The sequence below is a fragment of the Xiphophorus maculatus genome, chromosome 20, assembly GCF_002775205.1.
Source record: "Xiphophorus maculatus strain JP 163 A chromosome 20, X_maculatus-5.0-male, whole genome shotgun sequence".
Classification (NCBI taxonomy): Eukaryota; Metazoa; Chordata; class Actinopteri; order Cyprinodontiformes; family Poeciliidae; genus Xiphophorus; species Xiphophorus maculatus.
In genome coordinates, this window is record NC_036462.1 from 13,438,222 (window position 1) to 13,462,030 (window position 23,809).

The window sequence follows — 23,809 nt, forward strand, 5'->3', positions numbered from 1 at the left end:
ACTTCAAAGCTGTTTTATTGGACAAATTACAACAAACACTTTCAGTGTTTAATCCCAATCCTCCTAGTAGATACAAAACATTAGTTAACATATTTTTGTATGCTAGAAGTTTAAGAAAAAAAGCTAATTTTATTCTTAATCAAAATTTAAGTATAACACCATGTCGTGTGGCTGACTGCAATATTCATCAGAAAGGAAAAAGAATATGCTAATACTTTTCAGATTTTATTCATCTTAATTTAGTCTGCAGATATCTGCCCAGCCTTCTTCCAGAACAGTGACACGTGGGTCCAGCTGCCAGATTACTTCTTGCCAAACCTCTGGGGCACGGCCATGCTCCAGATCTGACCAGGGGCAGCCTCCCAGTCCCGGGGCTGAATCTTATCCTCCAACACGACCTGCCCATTGGAGCTGCGGCCAAACCTGATCAGCAACAATTAGATTAAAAAAAATATTTAAGGTTATGTACTGTGGGATTCTTACGTTTGTTTTCTTTTTTTGCAAGTAAAATATGTGGTATACGTCATTACTTTGTTAATATATACAGTACAGACCAAACGTTTGGACACACCTTTCTAATTCAATGGGTTTTCTTTGTTTTCATGACTATTTATAAGGCAAGAAATTCCACTTATTAACCTGACAGGGCACACCTATGAAGTGAAAACCATTTCAGGTGACGACCTCTTGAAGCTCATCAAGAAAATGCAGAGTGTGTGCAAAGCAGTAATCACAGCAAAAGGTTGCTACTTTGAAGAAACTAGAATATAAGGGGTATTTTCAGTTGTTTTACACTTTTTTGTTTAGTGCATATTTCCACATGTGTTATTCATAGTTTTGATGCCTTCAGTGTGAATCTACAATGTCAATAGTCATGAAAATAAAGGCAACTCATTGAATTAAAAGGTGTGTCCAAACCTTTGGTCTGTACTGTATAACGCAAGACTAAAGTAGAATCAGAGTTTTAAGAAAAGATTTTAGTGTTAAGCTAAAAATGGACCTTGCATAAGAAGTGAAGATTCTTATAAGTAGAAAGAATACAAGTATTTTCAGAAAAAAAAATGTGAAGTTACACAAGGGCACAAAGTTTGTGTAAGAATCTATTTAATCTAAATAAAATCTACTGGTATCAACTAAAAAGATAAAAGTTGCAATGCATTTCAGCTCAATGCACATCAAACCTCGGTTTATTACAAAAACATGAATGCATTTACTTTGTTTTTCTTTCAGAGTTAATCATATGCTACAGAGCAGACTTCAAATTGCTGTTACATAAGAAGAAAAACTACCCTGCAGCCAACAATTTCAGAATGATGTGCAGCCTTTGGACGCCGATAGGACTGTGGAAGGGAAAAACATCTTCCTACTTTTATAGAAATAGTTGCAATTTTCTCCTATACCACTTATACAAACCGTTCCCTCAGTGATGTAGTTAATTATGGTGCTTATCACACTTTGAGCCATTTAAAAATGCAAATATAGATATTTTCTTTCATGCAGTTAACTTTTAACTTAAACTCCAGACATCATGGCACTTCAGGGAAAAGATCTGCATCCTGTAGCCTCAAAGCATTTTTGTATATTTGGTTGAAAATGAGAGGAAAAACTAAACCATATTTATGATGCAAACAGGAAATGCACTTTTCTATTCTAGTCTTATGTTGTAAGGCATGCAATTTTAGGCTGCAAAAATAAGACAAAAAAGGTGTCATGTGTCAGTTTGTTGAAAAATGTTGTCATACAAACGAACCATCTTGACTGACCTCTGTGGCTGGTGGAGGACGGATTCCCTGGTTTCTCTCTGGATTCCCAGAGGGAAACCAGCTTGCTTCAGTGCTCTTAGCACTAAAAGTAGCAGGCGATCATCAAGGCTGGTGTCTCTGCTCTCAATCTCCTGAAGCACATAGCACACATTCACATCAAGACATGCACACATTTTTAAAAAATAGAAAGCATAGTTTGGAAAAAAAAAAAGTCTGTGAAAAGTCCCACAAATTTATCAGTTTCGTGTTACAAAAAAACTCCAAACCGTCTGAACTGCTGTGCTGTGAGAAATTGAGATGGTGGAACAGCACAGAGCTTCCCATCAATCAATTTAATCTAATTTCAATGCAAATCTAGACTCAGATATGTCTGGTCCATAATACCAGGAAGAGAAAATCCTGTTTCTTTTACTTTTGATCTGAAACCAAGTCTTTTCTCACATGTAGAAATTAGAATGTAGCAGTGTATTTCATCGTGTTGCATGACAAGGAGTGCCTTCTAAAATATAAAATGGGCTCTGTGATTCATCCTTAAAAGGCCCATTTCCCATTTAAATTCTGCACCACATGAAATGACAGACTCTGAACATGTTGGCATGGCTTCTGTCTGTCTTTCATTCAGTTTAATGTGGCAGATACTCCATGTTTTACTAAGACTGAATGTTGGGACACCATGTGTGTTCATGATGTCTTTCAACTTTTGTATTTTTATTTTTTTATTTGAAGATGCCTAATTGATTTTGCACTTGACAAAAATTTTATTTTTCAAAAGGTAACCTAAACTACATAAGACAGCAGAATAAATTGGTCAAAGAGTTTGTGTGCCTGATTTGTTGCCTCACCAGCCCCAGCAGGCGGTCGGCCATGTTCTCCTCCGAGCTGCCAGGCAGCATGTCATTTTCATCCCCACCGCCTTGGATGTGAAGAGCCTGACTGACGCCAGCCATCGCCAGGATTAGAGCCAGAAGAGTCATCACTGCAGCTGTGTCCATGGTCTGAAGATGGAGAGGAGGTCAAACTGAAGGAGAAAAGGTTGGCTGAGCGAATTTCTGAAATTCACAGGTTGGAGTCCTGCAAAGCAAAAGAGAGAATCACCCCGATCGTGGTTTGGTTTTCTCTCTTTGTGGCGTCGTGATGATATTCACTGGCGGCATCATGCTCTCTGCTTTTATATACACCTTGAGGTCAGGGGGCTGGAAACCTCTGAAGAGTTGGAGAAATGTGCTACTGTAACATGGGACTTGATGGAGGGAAAATATGAGACATTAATGATGACTGAGAACCTGGGCGAATTGTTATGAAGTCCTCAGGGTGAGAAAACACAACTCTGAGTTATTAACTAGATAAATCCCCGCAAATGGAAGCTGATTCATCAGCCCCTGATGTACTGTTGCTCACACTGGATGAAAAACGGAAAAACAAACAGTAATTATGCTTCAATATGAGAATTTAGTCGAGACAGATTTACTGAGCATAAGTGGTAAAATGATCAAAAATACAAAGAAAGTGATCAAAGTAGAAAAAAGCAAGTTTGCCACTCAGTAATAAGTAATCCTTACAAAACTTTAAGTAAAATATTGTGTGGCTCTGCTACAGTTTGACCCTCATTTCATACATTCCTCTTTAATCCCTCTCTACTTTATGGGCCACAGCAATTAATTAATTTTAACATTTTATTGTAATGTTATTATTTATGGAAATACATTATCAGACAGAAAAAAAAACTGCTAAGATGCAATTTATAATTTAATGCTCAATTGCTTAAATTGGTCTGAAAACTGTATTTCCATTTATGTCAAAGTTACCCTTAAAAGATGAACAGATTATAATCCCCGATGAATTCAAAATAAATCTAGGCGACCTCTTGTCAGTAGATGTTATGTACTGGACCAATACAAAAATATATTCTTATTTCAGGCTATGAATACATGATGGAAATATCTTGGTAATGAATCAATGTATGGTCAGTACAAAATATCCTGCGACTCGCATCAAGTTTTCAAAAATACACCAGGTCAAAGCATACACACTGGATGAATACTTTATATGCATTTGTCTAAATCATTGATCAGTAGAGCTGAAGGTTGTAAAATGTCTTTATTTTGTAGGTTTATGGTTTGTTAACCATCAGTGATAATGGCCAATAAAATCTTTTTGGTGACATAAACAGAATGCTTATGTTAGCAATAAACACTCCAACTACCAGCAGCACCCATGTCCATGCATGAATAAGTGGAGATAGAAGATGAATAGATGGGTTAACAGGAAAACATTCACTCTCCACTATCTGCAAAAGACAATGATCACTATTGTTTGATATAAAAGACTTTAAGCCAAAATATCACCACAAATTATCATTATTACAAGCTTTTCCAATACTGCTGAGCATTTATTGTCTTACAAATTTATTGGAAGACAATATTTTCCATACAGAGAAGAGTTTCGTCTGCTTAGAGCCAGTTTTCAACATTTAGCGTTATATGAACTGAAGACATTGTTTCTCTGGATTAGCAGTTGTCACTGAGTTTCTTAGCTCCGTATGTGTTCACTTTGTTTCTTTATTTGCTTCAGTGTGGGTTTGCGCCTGTGTTTTCATACAGTTCTTAGTCACTTCCCCAGCAATGGATGAGACGTCAACACATTTGGCTCATCAAAGCACTTAATGGGTGACAATCCGCTTAAACACACACGCCGTGTCCCTGGTCTAGTTTAACCGCCATGGCAACCAAGATGACATCTGAAGGATTCATAAGGGAATTAGCTTTCTTTACTATAATGAGCTCAGAAGCTTTTGGATTTAGAGAAAAATCTTATTTGCTCACTTTGACATTAAATATTAAAAGTAAAATGCATATTTAGTTTGCTCGGTTTTACTTCAAACTGTTGGACTTTAAACTCTCTTCTGTCAGCTTGGTAGAGTTTATTATGTAGTTCAGGTATTTTATCTTAACCATGTCTTAATGTGTAGCTGAAACAAAATATATGACAGTAACATGTTGCTGAACGTACAAAACAAAGCTCAATGCAGCTTATTATACAGTACTTTTAACTGTGCCATTAGGATTTTTTAAAGGCATGGTATCCTTTTAAAGCGATTGCTTTATAAATTAAAGAGGAAATTATCATTTCCAAGTAATAGAGTACATATCAAATAATACAGGTGTATCCCAACGCTTTGTTCTAGTGTCCTGTTGTGAGTCTTAAGGTCTTTGTTGATATGGTTTAATATTGCTGTTCAGGACATCTTATTACTTTCATCATAACTGTCTTTGTGTATAAAGCACAATTTTGACAGTCGTGTCTCATATTAAAGGCTAGCAAAACTGTTACATTTCTCTCTACAAGGACATAAGTTTAAAACAAATCTCTGATGTAAAATATATGATTTGAGAATCACATTTGAAATTTGAGATCTATAGCAAACTTGCAAAAGTAAAATTACATTGTTTCAGACTTATTAGATTTCCTACCATATCATACAGCAAAGCTTTTATGCATTCAGTGACGTTTTTCAGGTTTAAATTACACTGTAACCTTGATCACTAGAAGCAACAACAACCATGGCACAGGGAAGATTTACTGCATAATTGTCTGATAAAGATCTAATAAAAATAAATCACACAGATCACTTTACTGTGAGTTCCTTACAAAACTGAATATGAAAAATAAAAAAAGACATTTCAAGACCTAAAGCCCATTTCTAAGTGCTTACAAGATCAAACTCATTACATGTCTTTGGTTCCTCTTAAAGCTAATACTTCTGTGATTTGAAGAGCATTCCTCTGAAAATTATTAGATGGTTTTGGGAGACAAACAGCCTTCTCTTTTAGAGGGACTAAAGTGCAACTCTTTAGCTGCTGAAATGAAACTAATTTGTGGCAGAATTTGTGTTACATAGAAGTACCAGGTTTGTGCCCATGATCGGCACAATTTCTATACAGTTTTGTATTTTAAATTTTGTACGATATGTCTGCTTAAGCACCTAAAAGCAAAAAATATAAACTTACACGTGTCAAATTTTAAATAAACCAATAAATGAACAAATTTTCAATGCTGATTTATTTTTTATTTTTTTGGTATCCTTCCCCAGATTTCTGCTTTGACACAATCAACTGGGCTACAAGCAATTCCTTTGACTTCATTGTCTTTTTTTTTTTTTGACATGCACTGTCAACTGTCAACTTGCGTCATATTTCATCAACAATGTTGCGCTGAATCTATTTTTAGTCTTGGTGTGTATTTTGTGTGCATTCTTGTTAGTGTCGGTTTCACTGTTTTGCCGCCGCCTTGTGTTGTGGTAGTGAACTGCAACCTTTTTAAATTCAAGACTCCTTGTTTGCTGCTGGATCAAGAAAGTCTAGCAACAACAAATGTCTGAACCTACTTGTATTTTATTTACAATGTTGACATCGTACAGTCAAACAAAAATAAATAAAACAAATGGCAACAAAAATAACTGGAGTTGGAGACGTCAGAACAGCAACAGGACCCTCATGCAAAAAACAAACGATTGTCCAGCAATACCTAAAAATCCAAGCTGTGTCCTCGTGCTTTCAGCCAACTCCAATGAAACGAAAAAAAGTTTGCCCTTCTGTTTGTTGTTGTTTTACAAAACCAGGAAATCTGCTCTTTGTGTTGCTCTGTGTCTGAAAGAGGTTGTGATAATCCACCGGTATCATCAGATGTCTGAGGGCACCATCATCTAATTAGCAGTAGCCTTGTCTTTGTAATGAGTAGATCTCCATCTGCCATTTTTACTGCAAGGCACATGTTTGAAATTAGACCAATCAATGCTGAAATTATTACACCGGTTCACGTGAATTTATACGAGTAGCGATCAGTGTAACAAGTGAGATTGTATAGTTAAAAAACTACTTTATTTGCTGCACGGCTCTAAAAATGCAGGGTGAAAAATACACTTGATGAAAAAAATTATTTACCTGAAAACCTGTTGTAGACATTCTGTCTTGTGCATAATGACCATTGTATTTCTTGTTATCAGCAGATAATTGTTGACAAAGAAACTCTGGGTTAGCTTTCTGACACATTTGATTTCCATGCAACAACATTACCACAAGCCCCAGCAATTCATTCCCTTCTTTGTATTTTATTGTAAATTCAAGGTAACCCAGGCAGCAGACCAGAGATGTTCAGCAGATTTAACTAACATAACTCAAAAAAAGAAATAACAGTAACACAGGGGTCTCCTCTTAAATCATGTGACAGCAAAAAAAAAAAAGTGACCATACAGGTGAATCTGAAATTAAAATATCATCAAGAAGTTTATTTCCATAACTAAATTTGAAAAGTGAAACACAAAGTGGGAAATTTAAAACATTTTTAGTAGTTCTAAGCCATCAAATTAAACTGAAGTAATTAGTATGTTATAAATATGTTTCACTTTTTGAACTGTTACTGAAATAAATTAATCTTTCAATGTTACTTTAATTTGTTGGGATGCACTTGTATTAAATACATTTTCAAGTATCCATGAAAACAATGCATTCCTTTAATTGTTACTAACAAAGAAAAATACTTTGCACACATTTTGTTAAAAAGCTGTTTTTCTTTGCCCATATTCATCATTAGTCCCAGTAGTTAAGGCAAAAAGTAGTCTTTGTCACATGGTTCCTGAATCAATCTGCATGTCTGTTGGTATCTAATGTTGTCCTCCATGTCTGTGCATTCATGCAGGTCTTTGATTTTCCAGTCTTCCTTTGAGCTGCCAGTCAAACTCACTGACAGACGGCAAAGCGTCAACGCTCCCTTGTGTAGGCCGGGAAACATACTGAGCCGCTAGACTTGTTCTAATCTGGTTGTGAGGCTTCAGTACTCGCTGTCAAACTGTGAAACACTGTGGACACACAGTGTAAACAGAATATCTGAGGCCAAGATGTTAATGAGCTGCAGTTCGGAGAATACATATCTGCTCAGAGGCTCCCAATTTGCATGTTCTGACATGCACAAAATCTCATGATCCCAATCTTGGCGCGCTTTTTTTTTTTTCCTTTTTGAGTCAGTTAGTTACGAAGCAAAGACAGAATGAGTACCACACACGCCGATTCAAATTCAGTGCTTTAAAGTTACAAGGTCCCATCACTCCAGTGCGTGGCCCATTCCTTTTTATGGATGCTTCCAGACTTCTCCGTTTGGAACTGTGGCCGGAGCTCGCGAGGAATCTTCACCGCATGGTACTGAGGAAGTTTGTCTTTGTAGTGGGCACGTCGGAAGAAGCCACACTATCCACACAGGAAGGGGAGCGAGTCCAGAGAAATTGAGGAGGAGATAGAAAGAGATCACAGAATAAAAGAGAAAAACAGTGATTTAATCATCTAATCATCTCATCTAATCCTTTAAGATTACTTAGATGATGCTCTGATTACCCGCAGTCAAAACAGCACACACCATAAAGCACATTGTCATGCTCTCTGTTGCCAAATTTATACACACGTATGACGTAAAGTCCACTAAACAAACATCCGTCCTATTAAAAAATCCGAATAAAAACACCCAGCGATTTTGTCAAGTTCATCCTGGCAGTTAGTTATAGCGTATCATGGGATGCAAACCAAACATGGTTAAAAAAAATGTTGAACAAGTGTTTATGTGAGAAAATGGGTTATCTTCACATAATGATGCCAGAATGAACAGGTGCAGGTCAATAAACAGTAAGCGGCACCGCACACAGCACAGCAGGCAGCTCAAAGCCCTGAAGCAGAGGCGACTGGATGGTGTTCAACAAGCACTAATTAAGATGAGATCCTCAATAATGGGACTATTTCACATGCTAATAATCATCATCCTGTGGAACTGATGATTGATCTAACAAGCGTCTCCGGTCTTGAAGATTGCACTGAAAAAAAGAGAATGGAGCTCCAACCAATTTATTTTAAAATTTGTTACATGTAATTGACTTAGGTTTGCCAAATGTACTTTATTTATGTTTGTTTCGCATGACAACTTTAGTAAACTTAATGTTTTTACTTGGATGTACTTAATTTGATTGAGAGAAATGTAATGTTTTAACGTTTCTTTTTCATTGCGTTGCAAATATAGAGGATTTGTTACCGTACTGTGCATTTTAAGGGTAAGAATTAGGACACTATCGAAAGCTTTGTGGAATAACTTACATACAGACTCAATAATTATTGGTACATGTAAAGAAGTGTAAAAAGTCTTTAAAATTTTTTACTGCAGTGGCGTAATCACACATCGAAACACAAAAAAAGTTGCATCTTTAACGTTCACTCATTGATTCAGAAAGATAAAAATAAAAATCTGAATATTAGAAACTAGCAGGACACAATTATTTTCAGCCCTACTGTTTAGATTTTGCACAACCCCCATACTGCCAATAGAGCAGCACTCATCTCTGTCTCATGCTATGACGTACAACACCAGCCTTCCTGTGGGCTGAGCAGCAGAATAATTGTGCATGAGGAGTTTTACCGCTTGGAGAGAGAGGAGGAGGGGAGAGCAGGCCAGATGGAAATAGGTTTGATATTATAGCTCTAATGCCTGCTTCTCCACCTCCGAGGGCTGCACCACCAAATGGGCGCGGTAGTACTCCGTCTCATAGTGCGGGCGCCGCTCGCTGCGCTTGAAGAAGCCGCACTGAGGCATCAGAGAATAACGGAGAGGGAGTGGAGAAACAAAGAGAAAAGTGACAGGTTCAAAAACAGAATGATCCATAAAAGAGAAAAAAAAAACAAGAATGGGAAAACGTAGAAGAAATATAGGAAGAAAAGGGGAAAAGTATAATTTAGAGACAGCTGGAAAGATTTATATGACTGGAAGATAAAAAAAAGATCAGAAATAAACAGATTAGTGCAGAGAAAATGCTGAACGGTAAATGTGTAAATTATTCCATCACTGAAAGTTAAGTGATGGGATAATTTACACATTTAACCTCTGAGTTGGATGTTGATCTCTAGAAAGCCTTGATGAACATTTTAGATACAGACAGTATTTGAGGGCATATTTAAGTACCAGTACCAAATGTTTTCTTCACGTAGGTCCTGACAATATGCTTAATCTCAATTTAATATTTAACAGTTATTTACAGATGCATCTCAATGAATTGAAATTTCACTTAAAATTCATTTATTTCAAAAGTAATACCTTAATTTCTAAATAAAATGCAAAATTTAAAAACAGGACTCTGGACCACTGAGTAACCATCCAGTCATTTTTCTCCTCAGTCCTGATAAAGGGCTTCCTGCAAACCCTGTGGTTCAGAAGTGGCTTAATACAAGTAAAGCGATAGTTGTAGGTAATGTCTTTAAAACATCTGTGTTTGGCATCTCCTGCAGCTCTGAGTCCAGCTCCAATCCACACCAAGTAAATCTCCAACAATTCTTGAACGAGTTTTCCTCTCATCTTGTCAAAGCTTGTCCTTGTAGATCATACAGCTTTTCTCCGACACACATTTTCCTTCCACTAAACTTTCCATATACTATCGTCCAGGAAAAAGTAAGCCACAAAATCTTTCCAGTAATTTTCTAATTTAGAGAGTTGACCCTTATCTAAAACATATATACATAAAGTTTATATCTAGAGTATAAAGAAGTCTACACCACTGCTCAAACAGCATAACACCAAGATATACTGTGAGTTACCTTCCATAATATGCAGACAAGGAGAGTCAGCAGCAGGATGCCTGCCAGGATGGCTATCAGGATGATCCACCAGGGAATCATGTACTGCTCTGCAAGATCAAGCTCTGGGTAGATCATTACTGGGATCTGGTGAGGAAGAGAGAGTTAATTGTACAATTTACAAAATGCTAAATATATTTTTCACATATTTTAATGTATTCTGCATTAACAACGTCTGACATGAAAATCTTCTTGGTCTCTGGTTCAGTGAACTTACATGTTCAGGTCTTTTGTTTCTCAATGTGTTTAAATATATTATAATAATTTATTCTTTACTTTTCTGAGGTGAGCTGAGTACCTGTACAGATGCATCTCTGAGGACCAGATGTTTGATGGTGGACTTCACAGAGATGTTAGCTCTGATCAGCAGCTCTAGAGCACTAACTGTTGGAAAATCCTGAGAGACAGAGAAACAAATTAAACTTTAACCCTAAAAGTGATTTTAATTGTTTAATTGTGGGTATGTTTAGGTTGCAGTTTCCATCTCAACCCATCACAACATTTTGAAAATGAAAATGAGTTCCAGCTAACCTTCAGTTCTTGCCTTTAAAGACATTTAAAGGAGACATAACTTTTTTTTTTTTTTACCTCTATGAAACTGCTCTTCCATAACCTGGCGTGGATCTTGAGAACAGCCTGACCAGTAAAGCTGTGGAGTGGACAATGGAACAGCACACAGCGCGCTGACCCCAGCAGGCAATCCTGAGGAGCAAAAGGACATCTGAAGTAGATTACCCTTTAAAGCGACATCCTTTGTGATATAATCTCCGCAAATCAAATGTATCTACCTTCAGTTTCCTGAGATCATTTGCAATAATTAACTAAAGTTAGTTATTTTTTCCATATTTCTTGTCCCTCTTACCAGTTTGAGTGACTTGCGTCTTTCTGAAGCTGCCACTGCTGGCGTGGTGTCTCCATCGCTGCCTTTTGTAATCACTTGATCTTTCTCCTCTGGGTGTGAACGGCGACTTCTACCCACCTGTAAATAGTCCCATAAATGATCTTTTAAGCATGTAATTTTGGATGTAAGTGGAGGTTGGAGAACAGCTGAATGACCCTAACTCCAGTTCCACCTACCACCTGATTAGCAGCCGATGAGCTCTGTAGATTTAGAGGATTCACAGCCTCAGCAGGACTACAGCGAGTGTCTGGTTGACCCTCAAACCTCAGGCTTGCGGGATACAGCAGCCACTTCCCATTGGGCAGCTCAATAGGCCACATGATGTTGAGGAAGGCGGAGCCAAGTTTCTGGAGCGCTTTTCCAGGATTGGAGAGCTGAGAAAACAGCTGTTGTTTTATCTTTTTGCTTAAAAGTCTCTCCAACGTTAGTTAAACTGGGTAATTAAATTGTAGTAATCACAGAAAATTATTCTTTCATAAGATACACTACAAAAACACAAAATCTTACCAGGTATTTTATCCAGTTTCTACTGCAAATATCTACATCTAACTAAGACAAACCTAACTTACAAGTAACTTTACAGCAAAATATTAATTTTAAAAAGTGCTATTTCCACTGGCAGACTTTTGTCCCCTAAAACAAAACAATTTTCCAATATTATAAGTGAAAGAAATCTGCCAGTGGAACAAGAACTTCTAAAACAAATCTGTATTAAATAATTACTGACTTAAAACAAGCTCCTATGTCTTGCTGATGTGTAGTCAGATATTTGCAAACTAAACCAAAAATACTTGGCAAGGTTTTATGTTTTTGTAGAGTACACAGTCAACCTAGATAGGCATAAACTCACCACAAATTCTAAATCTATAGGGTTGCCGATGTCCTCCAGGCTGGTCATGGCACTCTCCCCCTTTACGATACCGCTGAAGAACAGCTGGTGAGGACGAGCTAGTCTGAAAAAAAAAAAAGACACAATCACATTAACACTTCAGCTTGGAGGCTTTTCTTCATACCTCTGGATCATTTTCTCATGTTACAACCAAAAACTTCACTGTATTTTTCAATCTTTTTTTCAAATAAACGTCTATAAAGTATGGTGTGCAACATTTACTCCAATATCTGTAAGTAAAATCCATTTCAACTGTCTTTAAAAGATATCTAATTGTAAACAGAATGCAATATTTACATTCCATTTTGTGTATCAAGACCAACAGAGTTATTTGTGGAAAACTGTTTACTCACCCATTGACAGACAGGGGGAGCTCTATCACAACTTTAGCAAAAGCTGTGACAGGATCCAGATTAAGCTGTTCACTGATCCTGGAGAGAAAACATCAACAAGTCACAATAAAAACGTATTAAATAGATGAAAGTGTTCATGCGTTAACCACCGGTTGTTACAGATGGGGTTATTGGGACATACGTTGCCAGTTGGAGACCTGCAGTGAGCTCAGTGGTCTCAGTAGTAATATTTGATGTACTCAGGTTGATGGTGAATTTTAGCTGAAATGAAGTGTAAATATAATTGTAAAACAGACAGAGGTTTTAGTCTGGTTTGAGCTTCTATAGTGGTGATAATACATGTATCTTTCATTGGATTGTGCCAGATTTCTTTTAAAAGTGCTTCTAGGAAGCAACACATTCACAAGACGAGATAAAAGAAACTATTTTCTACCTTCGCATTTCGCTTGACAGGATTTCCCAGATCACATTCAACCTGGGATCCATTCTGATTCGCTTGACATATCATCTGCAGGACATCAAACATATACCTTCATAACAGACATACTGATTCACACAGGGATTCCTTTAACTCCTTAATTTAAGGCATACCTGAGGTGGGACCCTGGAGCCGGCGTATGGCAACGTGTCTGGAAGTGTGATGAACAGTTGGGAAGCATGAGCGTCATCGCCGTCCTCCTCGGGGTTCAGAGGGTCTGAGGGCATGTTGGTGACTGTGATCTCCAGCACCACCAGTCGTTGATCAGACAGAGAAAACACCTGAACGCCATCATTATCTCTGTACCAAGGCAAGAAAAGATCGGGTCAGCTGGTTGAAAAGCAAACATTTTGCAATAGAGTAAGAAATGTATATAAGCACACAATCTTTCTAAACTAAACCTACTGGGTTGTAGCAAATATGTCTTTCACCTTAGGAGAAAGCAAGCATTTCTAGATATAAAATAAACAAGCAGTCTGACAGCAATAATAATTAAACTGCAAAAATATAAAATCTTACCAAGAATTCTCTAGATCTAGATTGTAGGATAAATATCTTAGTACACTTGGAATACAACAGAACATGACTTACTTACAAGTAAGTTTTTAAGAAGGCCTAGGAGCTTGTTTTAAGTCAATACTTCTTAAATATTGATAAAACCTAATATTGACAAAAAAATACCAGTGGAACTAGTATTTTTCATTAATATTAAGGGATTTTTTACATCAATTAACAAGGTCCTCTTGCTGAAGAGTTATGTATAAGTTAGATAAAAATACTTGGTAATATTTTGTGTTATTGCAGTGAAAGACATCATCAAACTGAAGTATTAACCAGTGACTGCACTAACTTTGGCAGAGGAGTGAAGAAGTCAGAGTTAAGGTGCGTTGTTCCAAACTGATAGCTCAGCTTCAGATTGCTCTGACAGATTTTGTCGCTGCCGCATCCCTCTCGCAGGAAGTTCACCTTCAGAGTTTATTCAAAAAAAAGCAGAAGAAGCATTTAGTTCAAGGGTTTCAATTAAAAGATCTACTACCCTTACTTTTGCTACAAACCTCAGAATTTAGCGTTTTAGATGGAGAGATATTCAGCACAGGCTGTAGTTTCTGTGGCCTCTTGGCAGAGTTTCTGCGTGGCGGCACCGGCTTGATGTTGTGGGTTATCGTTAATGAAATGGGACGCAGTTTGTCACGAATGTTTTCCTGGAGGACAGGAAGCAAAACAGACCAGGAATGTTTAGCCGAAAAAACACAGGTGGTAAAAAGCAGCATAAACTGAGAAATGATTGCACTTAGTAACTCACGTGCAGCTGGAAGAGAGCAGTGGCACAGTTAGTCTCGCGCTGCCGATGAAGCTCCACTTCTTCTGTCTGGGTGTATTCAGGCTCCAGCGAGCTGCGTCCCAGAAAGCTAACACGGTGAGGGAGGCCCAGCTTTCTGCGCTCTGTGTCTGCTTCAAACTGCACTACCAGGGCTTGAGGAGAGCAAAAAGAAACGAGTTAAAATAAAAAGTCAAAATAAAACTAAAACATATGTGCATTTCATTTGAATGTAATTATACTTCAAATAAGAGAGGTTTCTAATGTTTGTATAAAATCTCTTGACAAACGGTACAATTTATGTTGTGAAGTAGGCACATTAAACAATATAAAAGCTGAAAACTTTAGTTTGACTTACTAATGTGTGGTGAGTAATGATGAGGGTGTGCTGTGAACATAAAACAGGCCTCAACCTCAACACTAAAAGAAAGTTGGAGAAAAGCAAAACCCAGTAAGATATTAGCAGAAACTTTTTCTAAAGCAACAAATCCTTCAGTTTAGGGCTGAGTTGTCTTAGAGGGTTTTCACATTATCTGTTCATACCAGACACCGTCTCTTTCCTTGCAGTTCTTTTGGTCCAAATCAATATTTTGAGGGTCAATTGATACTTCTCTGACCACATGAATGACCGGACAAGACCTTGAGGACACAGAAACAGCACAATATGATGCATTAAGGGAAACTAAATCATTCGCTTAGATGTCCTTATTGCCTAGTTGTTTGCAGTATTTTCTACATATTGATTACAATTAGGAAACATTAACTAAAGATTAGACCTATGACTTTCTGTGTAGATGTTTACTGAAAGAAAGTACTTTGTGTTTTTTCTTACTTTGTACTTTGTGCTTTTTATTACCTGAAGAGAACCACTGAGTCATTAAGAGAACCAACAACCAAATCTGGATAATGGTTCTCATCGATATCCAGCCCCCCTGAGAAGGAGTATCCAAAACGTGTCACATCAAAGTCATGGCCATCCAGAACCTGATGTGATATAGATTACATTTATAATATCCTCACTGCTTACATTTGCTTACATGCAAATTTATTAGGTTTCCTTCTGAAACTGACCTGAGCAGGTTTAGTTTCAATTCCAGCATCGGAGCCTCTGTAGATAAAAACCTTCCCATCTCCATCAAATGGAGCTCCCACAGCAATATCTGCAAATATCAGACAAACTTATTTTCACCTCTTTTGGTTCCCCAAGCACAACTAATGAGCACCTTTCAACCTGTTAATGCCAACACCAGTCTGAAGTAACACCAACAGCACATCTCATTTTGAAAATTCAGAAACCGCAGTCTCAAAATCATACAATTCAAACACAACCTTTTTGTTATTAATACATGAAGTTTCTGATTAAGATTCATGATTTACCCATAAGCTCTGTAAACAAAAATCAGTGTTGCTCACACCTCCATATCCGTCCTGATCCAGATCTCCGATGCTACCGACTGTCATCCCAAACATGGAGTCGTATGTCCCATTGAGGCGGATCGGTCTGGCCTGATCATCCCAGTGACCAAGCGGGTTTAGATAAACATAAACAGCTCCACCAATCTCTGCTTTGCGGTCAAAAAAGTTGGGAGCTCCAACAATCACATCTGTCCATCTAGAAACAGAAATAGATGAAATTTCACATATTTAAATCATATTTAGAGCTTGAAGGTTTATAGACCACTCTCCTCATCTTTGAACAAATTTGATTTATGTGGTTAAATCTCAGAAAGCAGACTTTCTTGATGCTCATTTTGAAGAATGCTTTTGTATTTTTTTGTTATTTATTTCTTTTTAATATTAAAAGAACTATTAAACACACAAACTCGCATACACAAACCCTACAAGAAACTTCCCTCTATATGAACATTTCGGCTACGTCTTAGCAGGTCGACAGTAGTTAATCTGACTTCTTCCTCAATTTGTCCCTGAGTCAAATCTCATCTGCTGCTGTAGTGACAATAGCAAATGTATTAGCCATTTGCTTTTTAGCTGTTTTTTCTATAGCAGCCTTTCAGCTTTTCCCCTTTGTCCATTTCCACAAAGAGCATTGAATTTGATAGATTATTCTTGCTTCATTGGATTTCCCCAACGTCTTCCAAGAAAATCAACCAACACGGACAAAAATATTTTTATTATGTTTATTTGATTCAAATATAACCCGTATTATTTGGCCCCGTACTGGCCAAAAAATGTGCGGCAACCCCTCGTGGGAACTGACAGTAAGCCAGATGGCCACCAGGTCTCTCATAAAATTTCACAATGAATTATGAATTAGCTTTTCCTCACCCATCCTTGTTAAGATCTGTGGCGGCCACTGAATATCCAAACGAGGAAGCCAGCTCCTCCCCCCAGAAGATGTGCTGTGGCACCAGTCGGTGCACGTTGTCCTTCCTCAGCAGCACCACAGCCCCTGTGTGATTGGCACGTGGTGCGCCGGCCACAAAGGTCAGCTCCTTGAGATTCATTATACCCTTAGCTGAGTCTACAGAAAACCCTGGTGTAAGAGGAGAAAAAAGCATAAGAAGAGGAAAAGGGGGTTGGGGAGTAACGGATTTGGGTTCAGACATTAGTATTGGCTGTGAGGTTTAGTGGCAGCTCTTCAGTATGTGCAATGATCTGCTTGTCTACTTACTAATGAAATGTGTAGCTTAAGTGACTATTGATTTTATGACAGAGTCATGATGTGTGTAAATGCTGTGGGTTGTGTTTGTGTCTAACGGTAAAAGCAAATGGGCTAATTGTGACAGTAACAGAAAGAGATGTTTGGTTTTGGTCTGATGAGACTGATGACGTTGCAGCGCATGCCTCTGGCGGGGTCAGTGTGTAAATAAAGTGAAAGCACATTAACCAGATTTATGATCAAATGCATCTGTTCCGTCTTTATGTGTGCTCTCTGCAACCTGATGTGTGCAGGAATGTGAAAACACACTTGAATGTTAATCACGTGATCCAAAGGAGTAGCAAGTGTGTATTTACTTCATAAAATATTGTGTTAGCATTTTCTTATCAAGATGTAAAACAAATTACAAATCACTTTAAGTCTTTTATACAAATACATACATTTTTCAGTGTAAAAAGCAGGCGGAGGGTTCATATGGAGGGGTTAATCCATGACAACACAAAGGACATTTGTTAGCTCTGAGTAAACATGCAAAAGAAGACAAAGAAGGACACAAAACGAGAGCAGCTCCAGGGTGGCAGGTGTGGAATTTAACATTGCAGCTCCTCTAAAACCAATAAATGGAGGCTGGGTGTTACTTTTTCTGCACATGGTGACTTTGCTACCAGCAAAACTAACTGTGGAGCAGAAGCAGAAAAATTGTTTACCACTTTGGTAACTCTTCTGAACTGTATGGTATTTATAGTTTCACCACAGAATAATAAAATGTCTAATATTTTGATTATATATATTGTAGCTACACAATTGTTGCTTTTAATCAGATTCTATGCAAAAATCACACATCATTTTTTTTAAATTCCAATTTTAAGAAAAAAAAATCATTTTATTTGTTTAATCTTCCTGTAATTAATGGTATTTATTGGTAGAAAAAAACAAACAAATGAAGTGATCTGAAATGATTTGGCCTTAAATCGTAAACTACGTCATCTGCATAAAATTGACAATAAATGCAAATACCCAAAGTGATAATATTTCAAACCAGGCTAGTATTAAAACTGTATTATAAAACTGCTTTTTGTGCTTTTATACATTCTGTGGTGACATTTGGTTTGGCCTTGAGGCATTTACAAAGGATGCCTGGCATTATTCAGAAAAACACACCAATTTGAAAGGATAATTTGCACTGTTAATCAGCTGTGACCACATTGTGACAAAATGCATAAATCCTGTGATATTTAAGAGCAATGATTGAAATGTTAGCACACATGGATAGGTGTGTCATGTCATCTGGTTGCAGGATAAATGGAAGCATGTGAGTGATAAACGAGGGCTAAAAGGTCAGGAGGGAATTAGTGTTGTCAAGGAGACAGCTCAACTTTGCGAGGGTATTCAAGCTCAGATGAATGTGAATAGAGAGAGATTTATAGTGGATCCACACAGTCAAGAATAATAACTGAAAATCGACAATAAATATAAACTGGTCTGGTTTAGCAGACGCTGGCTCTTTGACAACAGACAGTTTTAATATGCCTGATAAAGACGTCCTTCCAAATGTTGTTTCTGAAGCTTAACGGAAGCCACTGAATCTCTAACGCCTAGAGATTTCATGTACTGTAGCTCCACCATAAGATTAATATATTTTCTTGAAATGTACTAAGATTGGCTAACCAATAAATAAATGCCTTTTGAATAAAAAATGTTGTAATATTTATGTACATTCTCTTTTTCGATCTACAAGCCACCCAGTACCAAAACGTGCTTTCTTATCTGGTCAGACGTCCTCAAGATCCTGCAAAATATGGTAACTTTTTATGAAATAAAACTGTCGATATTATACCCACTGAACTTTTCAACATTTTTTCCACTTTACAAATAGAAACTTTTATGAATTTTTGTTTAATTTATTTTATATGACAGACTACAAAGTTGTGCACAAATGTGAAATGGAAGAAAAACATTTTCTTTTTTCGATGAGATGTGCACAATGAGATATTTAAAGCTGAGATAAATACAGTCTAATCTTGCTTCTCCAAAACTGTATCCTTGAGTTGTCTGTGGTCTTTCTTTGTTTCTGTGCAGTTTTTTTTCACCTTTTCTTCTGCAAACTGTTGAGGCTTTCACAAATCAGTTGGATTAATCCTGAGATTAAATTACACCCAATCTGAGTCTATTGATTAGATGACTTTAGACATAGGTTCAATGGATAATATTCTGGGTAATGAGAGTAAATGGGTCTTGAAACAAATGGACAACAAAAAATCAGAAAAGAAAAACATATTGTCTTTTTTATGCACTTCTTTGTTTTGGTCTATCACACAAAATACAAAAAAACAAAAAACTACATTTAAGTTTTTTCAATTTTCTGAAAAATACTCTTTGCAAAAACAGCATAACTATTGTTACACTATCTATGTTAGAGTTTAGTTAGAAACACATCTGTGCAACAATGCTTCTTGGGTTGTTAGTTAAATTCTAACACAGTTTTGTTAAGTGAAACTCCAACAATCAACAGAAAACCCACCACCAAGATGCTCTGGAAGGTTTCACCAAAGCAAACACTGACAAATGGTCTAAATACACTAATGACGTTGGACAAAACAGACAAACACCCTCGTGCTACTAAACACAGAGAGACAACCATCTTCTTGGCTCAAAGACAGAAAGTTGGGAATTCTGACTGAAATTAATCTAAAAATATCAAATTAAGTCAAATTAAGTTATCAGAGTTCAGAGAAAAAGAAAGCTTTAGATGGCTTTCTCTTATTATGGTACAAAGACTACAGAGTAAAAATCTACATCTGAGGACAAGTGATAAAGACAAAGACAGAGACAGAACACAGACTACATCAACTAAGAGTCCAACTAGATCCAAACAACACTCCACGCCTACAAACCTAAGTAGCTATTATGAGCTACGTCCTCAAACGATGTGGAAGGCTCCAGAGTTTTGTACAGCAGTGTATCTTCAACGGCGCTAGCCATGAACAAGAGCCCTATGTGGCCCAGAAACGGGAGAAGAAAGACAGAAGAACAAGTGTGGGAGGGGAGTGATGGGGTGGTGAAATGATGAGGGAGGAAAAAGAGGAGAAGAGGGAGTGCAGGTGAGACAAGCTGTGATTGACTGATGCTTTGTTTTTGTGGCGCAGCAGCACTTTCGTCTGCAGAACCACGGAGTTCATGTTGGAAAGGTGACGTTTCGGGCTCAGACTGCATCCCACAAACAAAAAATGTGACAAATTTTCTCCCTTCCTGCTTTTCAAAGAGGGTGGCACATGGAATGAGTTCAGCACCATCGCACTGAAGCTGGACCATACAATGTTTTCTCTTGTTTCTGTAAGAAAACCAGTAATCACTGGCATCAAAAGAATTCATCTCAGGCCACTGTCAGCTGCAGGCATTTTTAACATGTCCACCCACTGTGAGAAAGGACTTACACAAAGATATTGAGTCATATTTTGGGTTTTATGAGTCACGGGCTCAGCCAGAAATAATCCCCAGGGAATGGGAGTGACACTAAAACAAGTTTACCCTCTTCCAGTCAGGGGCGGTTGAGGTCTTGCTACTGTTCCTGTGTTTAGTCAGATTACAGTCTGAGCCTGGACGTCAGCCTCCCACGGCCCTCTCTTTCTCTCCTGTGCTCGGGCAGCAGTGAGCATAGAGGGCGAATCCTACCCAGGTAACTGTGGTAGGGCAAGGGGATGAGCAGCGCATTGAGCTCATTGTAATCTGCCACCTCGTACGGGCCGTTGTCATAGAAACCGAGTTCAAGAACGGTCTGGTTCAGGAGTTCGACTCGCAGTTCACCTGGAAAGGAAACAGGTGAAGGCACAGCAGGACAACAAGAAAACATTTTCTACAGTGATGATAAAGCAGAAAGCACAGCACATTTCAAGTTCAGTTTTTTTTTCTTGCATGTTTTACTCTAAATTTAAGTTTGTTAAGAATCTACTATGTTTTAGGAATGTACTTTTCAATTACTTTTCTACCACAGCTTCATTCTTGTTTAATAAATTATGACATGATGCAATATTGATGCACCAGTCACTGACTTTTTACTCAAACTGGTAGAATTTCAGACAAATTTTTTGTCATATTTGGGTGAAGCCAATTAACCTCAACAAAAAAGTCATTATCTTATATTATGATTTTATGCTTTGAGCTTGTATAGGGTAACATTATAAATTTTCAAACGTTTACGCCCTGTGAACGTTTGAAAGCATAATAAATACACAGTGACAGAGAGCTAATTGTTAGCTTTTCTACTATACCTAATAATTATAAAATCATATTTTAGTGCGGAACTGAGAAAAAAAGCACTCATTTTGAACATCCGATGTATTTTACTTTTTTTGTTGAAAGTATCAGTTTCGGCTGGCTGAACACTACCATCTTTTTCTATGCCAATTATCAGTAAAAAAAAAAAAAAAGATGAACGTACAGTCAAATTTGAAATGTGAGCATTGAAAAGGTTAATATTTACAAGTATTTCTTATTATTATTATTTTCAGTTCTAGCTTATTCATCTTCTGAAAACAAATGTTTAACTTTTTAGCAAAGAATGTGCTCCTGACATGTTTCTGGATACAAATTTGATGTTTGTTTTGTAAAGTAAATTGGGTTAAATTTGTTGTGAATTTGCATCACAAAAATAAACTAAGTTGAGCTCAGTTGAATTTATATGTGAAAATGCATAAAGGAGTTGCAATAAAAAAATAGTGTCTGTGACATTTTTACCTCTGACTAAAACTAATCCATTAAGTAATAATTGCATTAGATAAATCAAAGAGCTTAATTTGATTTAGTATCTGTCACTGTTTGTGTTCAATCAGTAGATTGGCCTATAACCATGAGCTCTGTCCTGCAGTCAGTAATATATTAATAATAATTCCATTGACTGCCTTTCTTTCTTAGATTACAATAAAGATTCTTCTCCACTTTTCACACTTTCTGAATATTGCAATAACGCTTTTTTAAACGTTGATGTTTTGTAAAATCTGAAATATATATTAATGCTGAATTGTTACCTTTCCAGTTGTAGGTTCCTGGAGCTCCAAACAGAATAAAGTTTCTGTCTGGAGTGAAACTGACAGACAGGCCCTGCTGACAGAAGCCAAACTGCTCGTGCCCCTGCGGTCGACCCTCACAGAACTTCCACTCCCCTCCATCCAAGTCGTCCCGCCTCGTCAGGTCATCGCTCAGGACGTAGCAGCGTCCGATGGGATCCCGAGTTTCCGAAGGTTGCTTGACTCGTTGTCTTAGCTCATACAGGTGAGCACAGGTCTTGTGAGAAACAGAATTTATGACATTTATTCCTTCAGCCTGGCTCAGATAAAACATGCTTTTGCCCAATTACAAGACACCGTTCTGCACTGATGGATGTTTAGAATAATACTTACCACCACCTTGCCTCCAATTCCTTGACTTTTTACCGAAACTCCCAACCACTGATTGTCTTTGCTTTCTCTGTCAAGACTTACTGTGTAAAAACAGAAAATGAAGCATCAGTGTCAATGTTGATGATGATAATTAACAGAATGCTAAAGCTGCAGAATATATACTGATACTGACGAAGAATGAGGAAAACATGCAGTACTCTTAACTGATGTAATCATTGCAATATTAAATGAAACTATCACAACCTTTCCCTATGGAACTTTGGCCCATTTTTTCTTAATGTAAGGACCTTCTAAAAGACTATGCAAATGAAACAAACAGAGAAATATCAGTGGTAATTGCAGGGCAGTGTAGTGTATATTTCCTATATGATCAGTGAAAGGAACAAAAAATAATAAAACAATAACAGACATGCCACAATGTATTTATTACACCCAAAGACTGCATATGATTACTTCAGCTCTGCTTTTTAGACCTTTTTCTGTGGAGGACATGTTGAGTCATCGTGTTTATTGTTTCTGAAGCACTCTAGCTTTCAAGAAACCATCCCAACTCAATAAATGGATTAAAAGCATTAGGACAGTCACATTTGACGACTGTCGAGAAAGAAATTTTTTCACATGTACGGTAACTGCAATCTCAAAGTTTTACTTTTTCTTGATATTACAAATGATAGAACACAGAACACATTTAGTTAAAAATGTTATTTAAAAAACACAAACAGCAATTAAGCTGCTTGTAGATCACCTAGTTAATTACTGGTTGAATTTTCCAAGCTGAGCACAAACTCACCGTCTCCATCGATATTAACCCTCTCACAGTCGTACTCCTCCGGCGTGATCGGACAACGGAAAAGGGCTCCAGGCCGAGTTCCCGTCAGTAGACCCCGCCCTGCTGCCTGTGGCGCTCCCACCAAGATCCTAACAAAAAAAAAGAAGAATTTTACCATTTTTGATGGCATTTTCTTCAACAAACAAAGTAATGTATATTCAAAACCACAGATTTTTAAGGCTATTTCTAAAGTCTTCTGGAGCTCAAGTGAAACTGTCAAAATTCAGTACAGCATACCATAAAGTCTTGATTAGTTCTGTGAGTTTTTGGTGCACTTTTCACGATTACAATTATGGCACAAGTTGTATTTCTAGTGAGGGGTGGCTGATATTTTGGGGCTAGTGTCCTTGTACTCTGCCATATTAGGAACGGCTGATTCGGGCAAGGATGCTATTTAAAAACCCAGCGTTGTGCTTCATTTCCCTACAACACCATCAGCCACAGCATATGCATGGAAGTGAGGACAGAAAAAGATGACAGAGACAAGGAGCTGAACATGCAGGGAAAACAGATAATCTAAAGTTTAGTCAAGCAATCTTGTTCAATTAAAGAAATAGATATTTAAGTATGAAAAACGCTTTTTCTGGTACGCATCAACTTATCAG

At 37.4% G+C, this 23,809-nt stretch overlaps 2 protein-coding genes across 4 annotated transcripts in view; both read right to left on the reverse strand.

Annotated features, from left to right (window-relative positions):
* npff (neuropeptide FF-amide peptide precursor) lies at positions 1–2,900 on the reverse strand. The gene is made up of 3 exons (XM_005796972.2): positions 2,606–2,900; positions 1,764–1,894; positions 1–423 (listed from the first exon to the last, which is right to left on the reverse strand). The coding sequence occupies exons 1-3, from the start codon at positions 2,753–2,755 to the stop codon at positions 303–305; spliced, it is 402 nt and encodes a 133-aa protein (XP_005797029.1). The 5' UTR covers positions 2,756–2,900; the 3' UTR covers positions 1–302.
* A 3,009-nt stretch (positions 2,901–5,909) lies between these two features.
* The window catches only part of itga7 (integrin subunit alpha 7), a 32,649-nt gene continuing 14,749 nt past the window's right edge, over positions 5,910–23,809 (reverse strand). Inside the window, exons 2-26 of one of the 3 annotated variants that reach the window (XM_023325087.1) lie at positions 23,166–23,293; positions 22,376–22,455; positions 22,004–22,259; positions 20,652–20,783; positions 16,646–16,853; positions 15,775–15,971; positions 15,431–15,519; positions 15,216–15,343; positions 14,903–14,998; positions 14,718–14,779; positions 14,345–14,514; positions 14,097–14,243; positions 13,892–14,007; positions 13,155–13,341; positions 12,997–13,071; positions 12,745–12,824; positions 12,564–12,641; positions 12,172–12,274; positions 11,498–11,695; positions 11,283–11,399; positions 11,009–11,122; positions 10,719–10,817; positions 10,382–10,507; positions 9,213–9,377; positions 7,924–8,002 (exon numbers count right to left, since the gene is read on the reverse strand). In XM_023325087.1, coding sequence (XP_023180855.1) covers positions 9,267–9,377; positions 10,382–10,507; positions 10,719–10,817; positions 11,009–11,122; positions 11,283–11,399; positions 11,498–11,695; positions 12,172–12,274; positions 12,564–12,641; positions 12,745–12,824; positions 12,997–13,071; positions 13,155–13,341; positions 13,892–14,007; positions 14,097–14,243; positions 14,345–14,514; positions 14,718–14,779; positions 14,903–14,998; positions 15,216–15,343; positions 15,431–15,519; positions 15,775–15,971; positions 16,646–16,853; positions 20,652–20,783; positions 22,004–22,259; positions 22,376–22,455; positions 23,166–23,293 — 3,097 coding nt within the window. In that variant the 3' untranslated portion in view covers positions 7,924–8,002; positions 9,213–9,266. Of the gene's footprint in view, positions 8,003–9,212; positions 9,378–10,381; positions 10,508–10,718; positions 10,818–11,008; positions 11,123–11,282; positions 11,400–11,497; positions 11,696–12,171; positions 12,275–12,563; positions 12,642–12,744; positions 12,825–12,996; positions 13,072–13,154; positions 13,342–13,891; positions 14,008–14,096; positions 14,244–14,344; positions 14,515–14,717; positions 14,780–14,902; positions 14,999–15,215; positions 15,344–15,430; positions 15,520–15,774; positions 15,972–16,645; positions 16,854–19,873; positions 19,973–20,651; positions 20,784–22,003; positions 22,260–22,375; positions 22,456–23,165; positions 23,294–23,809 lie in introns of all 3 variants that reach the window. The other 2 variants (XM_023325086.1, XM_014475933.2) reach the window with 2 other exon arrangements.

Coding starts and splice junctions, on each gene's coding strand:
- npff (XM_005796972.2), bottom strand. CDS start 2,755: ATGGACACAGCTGCAGTGATGACTCTTCTGGCTCTAATCCTGGCGATG. Junction 1,895..2,605: donor CCGACCGCCTGCTGGGGCTG/GTGAGGCAACAA, acceptor TATGTGCTTCAG/GAGATTGAGAGCAGAGACAC. Junction 424..1,763: donor GTCCTCCACCAGCCACAGAG/GTCAGTCAAGAT, acceptor GTTGCTGATCAG/GTTTGGCCGCAGCTCCAATG.